The sequence below is a fragment of the Nansenia antarctica genome, assembly GCF_963989245.1.
Source record: "Nansenia antarctica genome assembly, chromosome: 15".
Lineage (NCBI taxonomy): Eukaryota > Metazoa > Chordata > Actinopteri > Argentiniformes > Microstomatidae > Nansenia > Nansenia antarctica.
In genome coordinates this window covers 13,609,170-13,622,462 of record NC_137685.1, presented here as the reverse complement: position 1 = coordinate 13,622,462, position 13,293 = coordinate 13,609,170, and the positions used below count along the sequence as shown (strand labels likewise).

The following is a 13,293-nucleotide window of genomic DNA, read 5'->3' as shown; positions in this document are numbered from 1 at the left end:
GATCTGAATCCTATTGAGATGCTGTGGGGTGATTTGAAACGGGCTGTGCATGCAAGACAAGACACCCCTCAAACACCACACATCTGGAATAATTCTGCACGGAGGAATGGGAAAAACTGTGTCAGAGATTTAATTGAGGTTATTTCAGCCCAAAAGTGCAATACCAGCTATGAGGGCAAGTTAGTTTTTTTTTTTTTTTTTAACACATTTCACTTACTTTCAGAATGTCCTTTTGGCCATTTATTTGTTATTTATAGCTCATGGACCTCAATATATCCTGTGTATCAACAGCCAGTCCAGGTGCGTCCCAATGATCTAAAGCAGCAGCGTCCTCCTCTCTCTATCTACATATCCTAAATACAAAGGTTCCATCTCACAAAACATAATGGAATGTAACAACGTTGACGCTCAATATCTCTGAACGACCCTAAACGGAGATAGAACCTTCTCATTCTAAACGGAGATAGAACCTTATAATTCTAAGCTCACGATACTGACCTGGAAACACAGGACAGAAGAAGACAAGAGGGAGGACGACTTTCAGCTGATGGTTTTAATCTGTTCAGGTCTATAATGTCAGTGCAGAAGAAGAGTAGGAGACAAATAGATAAGGAAAGGCAGCACTCAAGTTGAGGGGGGGTGGCATGGCCCCCCTAAATAAAAACAGTCAAAATCATCCCCCTTCTAAAACTGCCCTCCCCCCTTTCTATCCCTTATGTCATTTTATCAATGAACGTGGTATTACTGCTATTTCAACATTTAGTTTTGCGCATATTGTGGGCCACTGTGGGCGAGGGAGGGGGCACGCACACATGCAATGACATTTTTACCAAGTCACTGACGCTGTGGGGATGCTAAAATTGTCCCCATATGATAAAATCCACCATCCCCCCTGATTGTCTTTTCCAACTTGAGTCCTGAGTAAAGGAATGGAGTTTCTAGATCATTCCAGCCAGCCAAGGAGGCAGGAAGAGGCCGACGGTCCCCAGGATGCACACCAAGATGAACACACAGAGGAAGATGCGGTCGATCACCATGGCGACATACTTCCACTCCTGCTTGACCTGGAAGGCAATGGACACAACAATACATCCGTGTCTCAGTCCAGTCAGAGAATAAGACAAGACAATGTTGATTATTAGTTCTGTTATTATGATCATAATGTTTCCTATTATGTGAACCGGTTTTAACTCTGTTGTAGTGTGTTGTTGTGTAGTGGTCATGTGACCTTGAAAAAGGTAGCCACATCATGAAGTCACTGGCATCATTTATGGTGTGTGTGTGTGTGTGTGTGTGTGTGTGTGTGTGTGTGTGTGTGTGTCAGGCACGTGCCGTGAGCTTTTAGATTGGGTAAGCATAAGATATAGAAATACATGTAATTACACATACACGCTATCAGTGAACGCAGTTTCAAGGAAATGCAATTTTGATGCCCTAGAACCCGCTAATAAACTGTAGTGTCACTTTGTGATCAGATTACCAAAAACAAAAAAAACAGTTGCCAGTTTCGACTATATCAGGGGTGCTCATTGTTCAAAGATCTTTTCAAGTAGCCAACCTACTGAAATCTACAAGTCCAGTTTCAACATCGCACACGCACACACGCACAACACAGACACACACCGTTTCCATCCTCCATAGTAAACACAACACACTTTCTTTTCACACTTTGTCACACAGGCACTTGACATCACATCACAGACCCTCCCTCTCAAAGTACTCAAACCATATTGTTGTGTCCTGCCCTTTAAGACGGAATCACGTGTTAGACTAACTAGGAAGTTGAAGTGTATGCTGGGTAGTTGGCTGCCATACTCATGCTGTAAAGAATAAACCTGCGTTTGATGGACCACGTTCTCTATCTACTATTATTACTTACAAGTCCAGTCCGGACATCACAATTGGCGACGAGTAATCGGAGTTTACTAGTTTTTTACAATGGCTGTAAACGTGCCGTTTCCCTGTTTTTTCCTGCCTGCGCCTGGTGAGCCCACCATTCCATTCAAGACATGGCGGCAAATTTTTGAGAACTATTTGCTGGTCATCAATGCTAGCGGTAATGCTTGGCCTGCTGCACGGCGTAGAGCCGTCTTACTACACTGCCTGGGCACCGAGGGACAGCGTCTCTTCTACTCGCTCCCGAACACAGGTGCAGATTACGATACTGCAATGACTGCGTTGGAGGAGTACTTTGTGCCCAAGACAAACACTGTTGCTGAACGCCATGCTTTCCGTAAGAGAGTACAGATGCAGAATGAAACGGTCCTTCAGTATGTGATTGCACTACGTGAACTTGCAGCTACGTGCGACTATGGCGATCGTGCGGATGAGGCGATCCGTGATCAGCTAGTTGAACATCTACACAACCCGCGGATCCGTGAAAGACTTTTGATGGACAATAAACTTACACTGGAAAGGGCCATGACAACTGCTACACAGATTGAGGCTGCTACGGAGCAAGCTAAGGCCTTCTGTGAGCCGCGGGCTGCATCTGTGCAGGCGGTGCAGCACACTCCACAACGAAAAGGGGGACAGTGGGGTAAGCGTACAAAGCCTAGGGAGGCTTCACAGCGGAAAACATGTTACCGCTGTGGATCAGATGGACATTTAGCTAATGCAACTAACTGCCCAGCTGCATCAGTTACATGCAGACAATGCAACAGAGTGGGTCACTTTGCCAAGGTGTGTCGCAGTACACAGACACACACCAAGGAGGTACGTGAGGTTGATCTCCCTGAATTTACAGTGTTATATACTGAACATTCTGCACGTAATAGTGATAAGATCACATGCACTGTGGAGATTATTTCAGAACACTCACAGTCCAGTAAAGTGGAATTGCTGGTTGACACTGGTTCATCTGTCTCTATACTGCCACAGAGCATCTACGCACAGTACTTTAAAAACATTCCACTTACTGAACCGACTGCCAGGCTGGTGTCTTACTCTAAAACCAGCATTCCAGTGCTGGGGTGCATGTCTGCTGATGTTTCTCTCCATGGCCGCACTGCTCCAGGTACCTTCTTCATTGTGGAGAGGGGGACCTCACTGATGGGGAGGGACCTAATGACTGTGTTAAGTGTGCATATTGCAAACAACAAAGTGGTGCCTCCTAATGACTCTGCATCTCTGCCTACTCCTGTGCTCCAGTGCACTACTGCATCTGCTCCCGCTGCTGTAGGGTGTGCAGAAAACTTTGTGCACCGCGTGAAGGTCGATTCCTCTGTCACACCGGTACGCCAAAAGCTGCGCCGGCTACCGCTGTCTGTCAGAGACGCAGTTTCTGATGAACTGAAGCGCTTACTCGCTGCTGGAGTGATCGAACCTGTCGACGCCTCTGCTTGGGTGTCCCCCATTGTCGTCATACAAAAGAAGACTGGAAAAATAAGGATGTGTGTCGACCTGCGTGAGCCCAATAAGGCGGTCATTATTGACGCCTTTCCACTGCCTCATATGGATGAGCTCCTTTCCAGCCTGAAAGGCTCCACCATCTTCTCATCCATTGACCTGGCTAACGCCTACTACCAGGTGCCTCTTGCTGAGGAGTCACGCGACCTAACGGCATTCATCACCCATGATGGACTGTATCGGTTCTGCCGTGTGCCATATGGACTGGCATCAGCGCCAGCTGCCTTTCAGAAGATGATGAGCATCATTCTCGCTGACCTGCCGGGTGTGGAGTACTACATTGATGATGTCATCATACATGGCAGTGACAGGCACACACATGACGAGGCTCTTAAAGTTACCCTGCAACGTCTGAAATCTGCTGGCTTGCAGCTTAATAACGACAAATGCCGTTTCCGTGAGCCCAGTCTACCATTCCTGGGTCACACTGTCTCTGCTGATGGTCTGCTTCCAGACACTGTACGCATACAGGCCATCGCTGAGGCTCCAGCACCCACTGACGCTACTACACTGCGTTCCTTCCTCGGCTTGCTCTCCTGGTACTCTAAGTTCCTGCCCAACCATGCCACTGTGGTGGAACCTATGCGAGCATGCCTGAGACAGACGGACAGTGCATTTCAGTGGACTGACGAAGCACAAGCCAGTTATGAAAGGGTCAAGCAACTGCTGGTAAAGAGCCAAGCCCTAGCATTGTTTGATCCTGCACTGCACACTATCATATCTACAGATGCATCTGACTACGGGTTGGGTGCTGTGATGTCACAAGTGGGCCCTGACAACGTTGAGAGAACTGTTGCGTTTGCATCTCGAACTCTCTCTGCTGCTGAGCGCAAATATGCTGTTGTGGAAAAGGAAGCCCTGGCCTGCGTCTGGGCTGTGGAGCGGTGGCGCACTTACTTGTGGGGACGCCGTTTCACTCTGAAGACGGACCACCAAGCGCTCACGACACTGATGACTACAAAGGGTGTCGGTCGCGCTGGTCTACGTGTTGCAAGATGGTCTGCCCGTCTCATGTCCTACAACTACGATGTCACCTACCGTCCAGGCTCTGACAACGCACCTGCCGACTGCATGTCTCGCTTACCTCTGCCTGCTGCATCTGCTCCGGCTGACGACGACACGGAGTACGTTGCTCTTCTCACCTCTACTAGTGAGTCTCTCTCTGCTGCTGACCTGGACTCTGCCTGTGCCTCATGTCCCGAGCTCACAATGCTCCGCGTCATCATCTCAAGTGGTTGGCCTCCTTCCTCTAAAGGTCTCGACCCTGTCTTGCTACCATACTACCCACTCCGCCATGAACTGTCTGTGAAGGACAGCTTCATATTTCGAGGCTCCAGAGTGCTTGTCCCTGACGCTCTCCGCCCTGCACTGATCTCCATTGCTCACGAGTCCCACCAAGGAGTGGTGCGGACCAAACAGAGACTTCGTGAACTGTACTGGTGGCCTAAAATGGATGATCAGGTGCTCAGTGCTATCCGTGCCTGCCACTTGTGCCAGTCAAATGACAAGACAGCAAAGCCACGTCCAGGTCCACTGCAACCTGTACCACTTCCTGATGGGCCATGGCAAAAGGTTGCCATGGATATAGTCGGCCCATTCGAAACAGCTGCTCCAGACTGCAGATACGCTGTTACAATGACTGACTACTTTAGTAAATGGCCTGAGGTAGCCTTCACCCGAGACATCACTACTAACACTGTGCTTGCCTTTATGTCATCTGTGTTCAGCCGGCATGGGAACCCGCTGAACATTGTCACTGACAACGGTGTGCAGTTTACGTCTGCATCATTCACATCCTTCCTGAAAGACAGACAAATCTCACACAGCCGATCTTCTCTCTACTACCCTGCTGCTAATGGGGCCATAGAAAGGTTCAATCGGGTGCTGAAACAAACCATCCAGCTGGCCATTCAGCAACATCAGCCTTGGAAACCAGCTGTGGTAGACTTTCTCCAGGTCTACCGTGCCACTCCTCATGCCACTACTGGTTCATCTCCTTTTGAACTGCTCCACGGTCGGCCCATGCGAACCAAGCTGACTCTGTTACCTCCTGCTCCTGAGTGTACTCCGGCGACGATGAACATTCGCCACAGAGTCAGTGAACGACAGCCCAAGATGAAGGCCTACTGATGCCAAACGTGGTGCACGTCCTCCTGCTTTTCAAAAAGGGGACAAAGTGCGGGTTAAGAATCCTCTGCATGTGATGAAAGGTCACAGAAGGTACAGTGATCCTCTCACCATAAGCAAGAAGGTGGGGGACAGCACATACATTCTGAGTGATGGAAAGACTTGGAATGCCTCTCATCTCACTGCTTTCCCAGACACTGCCGCAACCACAGACGGAGACACTGTAGAGCCTGTGGTTGATCATTCACCCAGGCCTAGACGTAATATCCAGAGGTCTGGATGGCTAAAGGACTATGTCTCTTGAATAGCCTAATAATGGGTCACTGACAGTTGTTGAATTGTATTCCTGTTGTATGGGGATTGTTGCACTTATACTGTTTGCACTACTTTGGTCTATTGTTATTGTATTAGACTGTCATTACCTAGATTAATAATATTTAAGTTTCCTTATGTGATATTGATTGGGTAATGTGATATTGTTTTGTTTATACATGCTGAATCTACCATTTCATTTTTGCTTGCCTTGTTGTTAGTACAAGTAACTCTTTTCCAGAAAGGGGGAAATGTTGTGTCCTGCCCTTTAAGACGGAATCACGTGTTAGACTAACTAGGAAGTTGAAGTGTATGCTGGGTAGTTGGCTGCCATACTCATGCTGTAAAGAATAAACCTGCGTTTGATGGACCACGTTCTCTATCTACTATTATTACTTACAAGTCCAGTCCGGACATCACACATATAAACAAGCACAGATCGCCACCAGCCTCGCGAATCATATACATCATATAAACCGCTCATACCAGGCTTGCTGTAGCCGCTGGCGACTCTCCCTTTCTGGGTCAGTGTGAACATCGGTGAGCGAGCGGCCGGGCGGCCTTTAGCCAGTAGTTGTGTTTTTCCAGTCCAGTCCAGTCTACGAAATCCCTTTAGGTCGATGACAGTAATGTCCATATTCACAAAATCAAGCAAGTTATCCTTATTGATTATTATTATTTAGATCGTTTGAGCTAGCTGGCATAAGCTATTCTGCCGGGCGAGAGGTGAAATGTTAAGTGAACTTGAAAGTGATAAGAGCCAATCAGTAGCTCTTATCGGAATGAAAGACCTACTCTGATTGGCTGTAAGCATGCTTACCCTGGTCACATTAAACAGCGGGTTGAGGCATCGGAAAAAAATAAAAAAGACATTTTCACGCATTCGAATGTACGCGAGGGAAAGCAGAGAGCGGAGTGCTTATATGCAACGCAGAGTAGGGAGTGCTTTACTCCTACAGGTGGCGCTAAAAATGCAACGTCAAAATGAATGACTCCTGCTGCCCTGGGACCTAAAATACGACTCTTTTAATGAAAACAAACAAACGGTTACATGCACTTTTATTTTAATATTTTCCTTTTTTCTTTTTTCGTTGGGTAAGCACTGCTTACCCTGCTTATATGGACGGCACGTCCCTGGTGTGTGTGTGTGTGTGTGTGTGTGTGTGTGTGTGTGTGTGTGTGTGTGTGTGACATAGATGGTCAATCATTAAATACACATTTCATACAGACAGTAAAAATGATTGGGCTCTATTTTCAGCCGGCATATAACAGAAGCAGGTCCAAGCGCAGGTGTATTGTTTAGTTTGCGTCGGCAGTAACAGGTGAAAGTACCACAGTGCTAGGCTAGGGGGCGCTGTCTCGCATGCACTCAGGTGGGCTGAATAGCGGTCAGGTGCACTGAACAATTCTGGCCTTAAAATTAGCACTAATATTACAGACACGCCCCCCCCTAACACCAGCTCCCACGTTCGCACTAGAACTAGTTTTTTTTACGTAGAACAGCACAGAACCCATAAGGTTGTGAACGAATTGATTTCTCTTCGAAAGCATGTTAGCATGCAACACAAAACATTACACCATACTGTTATTAGTCAACCATATTCTTATTCAGTCACTCATCCACCTAATGTAAAAAGGGTAGGCGCATTAATATCGTTTTTTGTTTGGTACTTTTGAGTTTTCTGTTAAGATGCGTAAGTGACATTTTGTTTATAAAAGTTGCAATGTTTTGATTATGTACTCATGGGGAAAAACCATACATGTAAAAAGGGTAGGCGCAATAAGCCATGGCTTCAGCCTACACCTTTTTGGTCCTGGTGTTACGCATTGTGACTGTGTACATTTTTTATGTTTTTAATGTTTTTAATGTTTAATATCTGTATTATGAATTGATCAAAATAAACATTCTCAATCAATCAATCAATCAAAACCTACAGAGAAGTCCATGTCCTCGGCTCGGAGGTGGTCAGCGATGTACTGCACCCCCTCCACAGCCTTCCACAGGGAGGGGGACAGGGAGAGGAGACCCTGGGCGTCCCCGGAGTTGCTGGAGCCTCCAGCCTTGGTGGCGTCTGCCCGGCCTGGACCCCCGCCGCCTCCTGTGTGACGCCTACACAGGACAGGACAGCTCCGCCTCCTCTCCTCCCCCAGGGGGTGGGGCTGGTTCTGGGAGAGAGGCTGTGGCTTACTGAGGCTTTTACCATTCAAGCTCTGCGATGGAATACAATGAAAATAGAATAGAATAGAATAGAATGAGCATTTTCGATTTTTTTGGGGGGACAAGCTGATATTTGTCTTCTGCCTTTGCTGACCCTCCAACACATACGCACACATACTCATACACACACACACACACACACACGCACACCTCTAAACTGGGGGTCCTGAACCAGCATCCATGCATTACCTTGGAGGCCACCTCGTGCAGGCTGCAGTACTGGATGCTGCGAGAGCGACCGCGGACAGAGCTCTGGGGCCTCTCTCTCTCTCCCAGGCCATACTGCACACTGAGGGAACGGAGCTTAGGCCTGCCCTGGCAGTGGTGGTGGTGGTGGGGGTGGTGGTGGGGGTGGGGGTGGTGGTGGTGCTTCTCCCTGGCGCGACGGAGGTGGGGGTGGAGGGGAGGAGGAGGAGGAGGCGGTGTGGAGCAGCCTGGCCGGGTGGAAGAGAAGGAGGAGGAGGAGGAGTGGGGTGGTGGTGGGGGTTCCTCCAGGAGGATGGTGTACTGGCTGTGGCTTGAGGAGAGTGACCTGCCCAGACCCGTCTCCGTGCGCCGACCCAGGGAGAGAGAGGACGAACGGGCCAAGCTGTCCTGGGGGGCACCCTGGGGGGAGGTGGCGGAGGAGGAGGTGGAGGGGGAGAAGTAGGGCTCGTCCCCGGCCCCGGGCCCAGAACACACACCGCTACCCCAGACGCCACCCCCCCGCGCGCCGCCGCCGCGGCCGACCCTGGTGCGCATCATCTCCACGAGCTTCCCGCCGTTGACCTCTTTGACCACGGCCGGAGGACGCCGTATGCACAGGACGCCGGGCACGACCTCCAGGAAGACGGCGCGCACCCAGCGCGGCATGGTGTGCGTGCGCGGCGAGCGGTGGTGCACGTTGAGCACGAAGATGGTGATGATGATGGAGAGGGTGACGAAGATCATGGTGAAGAGGAGGTACTCGCCGATCAGCGGGATCACCAGCGAGGTGGAGGGGATGATCTCGGTGATGAGGAGGAGGAAGACGGTCCGGGAGAGGAGGACGGAAATGCACAGGGTGATCTTCTCGCCGCAGTCGGAGGGCAGGTAGAAGACCAGGACGGTCAGGCAGGAGATGAGGAGGCAGGGGACGATGAGGTTGATGGTGTAGAAGAGAGGGAGCCTCCGGATGAGGAAGGAGTAGGTGATGTCGGAGTAGACCTCGTGGCAACATTCGTACTTCTTGATGTTGTAGTTGGCCACGGCGCTGACGAGCACCCACTCGCCGCTCTCCCAGTAGTTCATCTGGCGGTCCAGAAAGAGGGGCAGGGAGAGATGGAGGAAGAGAGAGGAAGGGAGGGAGGGAAAGAGAGAGAGAGAACAAAAGAGAAAGAAAGCAAGAGAGAGAGAGATAGAGAGAGATGAGAAATGATAAAGGCATTCAGTTCATATTGACCCATAACAGACAATGTGTCCTCAACGTCACAGCCTGGAATGTAATGACAGGGGAAAAGAGCAGAATTCTCACCTGGTCCACGGTGCTGGTCACTCACCTGGTCCACGGTGCAGGCCCACTCCCCTGGTACACATTGGCTGGCCCACTCACCTGGTCCACGGTGCAGGCCCACTCCCCTGGTACACATTGGCTGGCCCACTCACCTGGTCCACGTTGCTGGCCATGCTGACCAGGTCGATCTTGGCTCTGTCGTAGGTCCACGAGCCGAACTTCATGGTGCAGTTCTGCTGGTCGAAGGGGAAGAAGGTGACGTCGATGCTGCAGGAGGACTTGTAGATGGCCGGGGGGACCCACTTGATCCAGCCGTCGTGGAAGAGGTGGGCCTTGGTCAGGTGGGTGACAGTGAAGTCACCGTCGGCACTGGAGAGGAGAGAGAGGGGAGTGTTGTGGATATAATTGATTCTTAATAGATTTAGTAGAACTTACAAGGCACAAAGAGCTTAGATCAATTGTCTCCAAAGAGGCCTTTTATTAAGCCAATGTTTACATGAGCGCAGCAGCAAGAAGCAAGCAGGAAGCAAAAAGCCCCCAACGATGGGCGGGACTCATATTTATAGAACTGTCCTTGGTCATGAGGTCACCATTCTTGGGAACCAATCATATTATACAAATCTGTGATTACATAAGTTATGGGCCCTGTCCATAGTCAGAATGATTCACTGCGCCACAAATCTTGGCTCATCCCTTACAGGAAGGAAATGGGCCTTCCTTGAGTGCTAGATTCCGCCCTTACTTTAGAGAGACTTACATTTCTCAGTATAACATGATATAAAACCACTACAGGAGCCAAACGAATCACACATGTACTGTACATTCAAGCTACAAGCACGATTCGATTGGAGTGAGATTGTATGCAGATGGAGAGGTAGAGTATCTTAACTCCATGGTTAGTATGTGGATGGAATGTTATATGTACAGCATTCTGTATTTAGGGTATTTGGATGGAGTTTTTTGTCTATTAGGGGAGGCCGGTTGAGGCATCAGCTACCTCCACCAGCCTTCCCTGATAAACAATGTATACTATCATGTATTTGAGGGTGGTGGGTAGCCTGGATGTTGGAGGCTATAGTGGATCAATAATGACACTTTGGGGTGAAAACCTAAACGTACTTGTTGTACAGAACGATGTCTGGTCTCCAGATGAGCTGTGAGGGGATCCTCATGGACGTGATGTTTTCATATTCTCTAGGGTTCCACCTCAGTTTGTAGTCGTACCACTCCTGAAAGAGCAGAACCAACAGTAACAGTACGGCAACAAACAGACACCTCGACACCAAAATCGCTGCCCAAAAACTGCCATTGTCGACAGTATCCATATGATTCAATGGAGAGATACTCACTTGTTTCACCCAGACATTTGTGGTCATCATTTGATTTTTCTCGTCCTTGGAGAAAAAGAACAATGAGACAGAGTTGGCTGTTGGAAGGGGATATGTACTGTATGATCACGGTCTTAAATGACTGATAAAGTGCAAATTCATGGTACCCCTTGAAAAGAAAGGTCACATGTTTCAAGTGTCATACTGTACTATTAGCACCACAGATTCTAATTCATTATGATAAGGGAACGTATAATAATAATAATAATAATAATAATAATATAATTATTATAATAATTACGTATCATTATTATAATAAGGGAACGTAGGATTTACGATGTAAATATCACAGGAGTGAAATCGATGGTTCATTGTCCCTCACCACGTCGATGAGCTGAGCGATGGACAGGCCGAAGCGTACGCTGACCACGTCAGTGGTGTTAGCCACGGGCCGTGCTAGCTTGTTGTAGCGGCTGAAGAGAGTGTTCAACAGCCTGTCCTCCGCCTGAGCCCTGGCCCCGGGGTGGGAACACTCTGGAGGAGGGGAGGGGGGGGAGGAGGGGAGGAGGGGGAGTAGGGGAGAGAGGGTAGGAGGGGGAGTAGGGGGAGTAGGGGAGTAGGGGAGAGGTGGGAGAGGGGAGGAGGGGGAGTAGGGGAGGGGGGAGAGGTGGGAGAGGGGAGGAGGGGGAGTAGGGGAGGGGGGAGAGGTGGGAAAGGGGAGATGGGAGGAGGGGGAGTAGGGGAGGGGGGAGAGGGGGGAGAGGGGAGGAGGGGGAGTAGGGGAGGGGGGAGAGGTGGGAGAGGGGAGGAGGGTAGAAGGAGGAGTAGGGGAGGAGGGTAGAAGGAGGAGTAGGGGAGGGGGGAGAAGGGGGAGAAGGGGAGGGGGGAGAGGTGGGAGAGGGTAGAAGGGGGAGGGGGGAGAGGTGGGAGAGGGGAGGAGGGGGAGGAGGGGAGGGGAGGGGGGAGAGGGGAGGAGGGTAGAAGGGGGAGTAGGGGAGGGGGGAGAGGGGAGGAGGGTAGAAGGGGGAGGGGGCAGAGGTGGGGAGGGGGGGGAGGAGGGTAGAAGGGGGAGAGGGGAGGGGGGAGAGGTGGGAGAGGGGAGGGAAGAGAGGTGGGAGAGGGGAGGAGGGTAGAAGGATGTTGTTTGGGATGAGTAGGATAATGATGAGAATTAGGGGGAGAAACAAAGGGGAGGAAGAGAGACAGAGATACAGTCGGAAATGAGAGGAAGATGGAAGATGGAGGGTGGTGAAGAGGGGAAGGAAAAAGGAGTGATTTTAGAGGGAGGGGGGAAGAGGGAGAGAAGGAAGAAAAAACAACATTATTTTACATACAATTACACGTTACACGTAAACATCCATTATTCATCGTTAAGTGTATATGCGACCTGCTTGGATTGTTTTACTAACAACACAGTACACGCTTCATGGTTCAATCCCATTTTATGTCCGCCATTGATCAACCGCAACATCCAATATCCAATCTCCATCTGCTTCATATTCCTCTCTTACTCAAATATAATGGATCAATACCAGCACAGTGGAGCTCTTCATCTTTGGAGTTTGCATGCAGGGAGCATACACTACCTTCTCATCTATCCTTCTCTGGCCCTCAATGTAATCCCTGTGATGCCCAAGATGCCTTTCCCGTCAGTAATATCTGTACATGAACTTGAATGACCTACAAAACGAAGTCATATAACCATAGCAGTGGAGGCTGGTGGAGGTAGACATCGGAGGATGGGGCTCATTGAAATGCATGGAACGGAATAGGGAATGGTTTCTTATTCCATCCCATACATTACAATGAGCCCGTCCTCCGATGTCTACCTCCGCCAGCCTCCCTGAGCCATACATTCAATTGCATGACGCAAGACGTGTGTTCTTTTGGCTACATCATGTGGCTTATACATTTGATAATGTGTGTATCATGACTTGGTTGTTTGAAAAGATCTCAAAATAATATAATTGATGGTATAATTTGGGTTCATTCACAACTGAGACTGCCTCCTCCCACTAGAGGACGCTGTTACAACATAGAGTCCAACAGTTACTACCAACCTTATGTGTGCGTTCTGCAACGTAAGATTAGATTAGAAAATTAAATGTTTAATTAATAATAATAATTTTAAGGGGTAGTGGTGGTCTAGTGGATAGTGAGTTGGACTTGTGATCGGAAGGTTGTGAGTTCAAATCCCGCCTGAAACCACACCACTACTAGTGTGCCCTTGAGTAAGGCACTTAGCCCTCAGTTACTCCAGGGGGAATGTCCCTGTAATTCGTAATTGTAAATCGCTTTGGATTAAAAGCGTCTGCTAAATGGCAAAATTATTAATTAGATTAGATTCAACTTTATTGTCATTGCATTGTACAGAGTACTGAGACAACGAAGTGTAGTTTGGCATCTAACCAGATAGTGCAAATAGTGGC

General features: G+C 49.2%; 1 protein-coding gene across 1 annotated transcript; it reads right to left on the bottom strand.

The window, feature by feature from the left end:
- Positions 1–938: 938 nt before the first annotated feature.
- LOC308171153 (neuronal acetylcholine receptor subunit alpha-4-like) lies at positions 939–11,375 on the bottom strand (the record flags this gene model as incomplete). Its single annotated transcript, XM_080546009.1, has 7 exons — positions 11,247–11,375; positions 10,886–10,930; positions 10,656–10,765; positions 9,689–9,905; positions 8,651–9,334; positions 7,783–8,013; positions 939–1,064 (listed from the first exon to the last, which is right to left on the bottom strand). The coding sequence occupies exons 2-7, from the start codon at positions 10,913–10,915 to the stop codon at positions 939–941; spliced, it is 1,398 nt and encodes a 465-aa protein (XP_080402135.1). The 5' UTR covers positions 10,916–10,930; positions 11,247–11,375.
- Between the last annotated feature and the right edge of the window lie 1,918 nt (positions 11,376–13,293).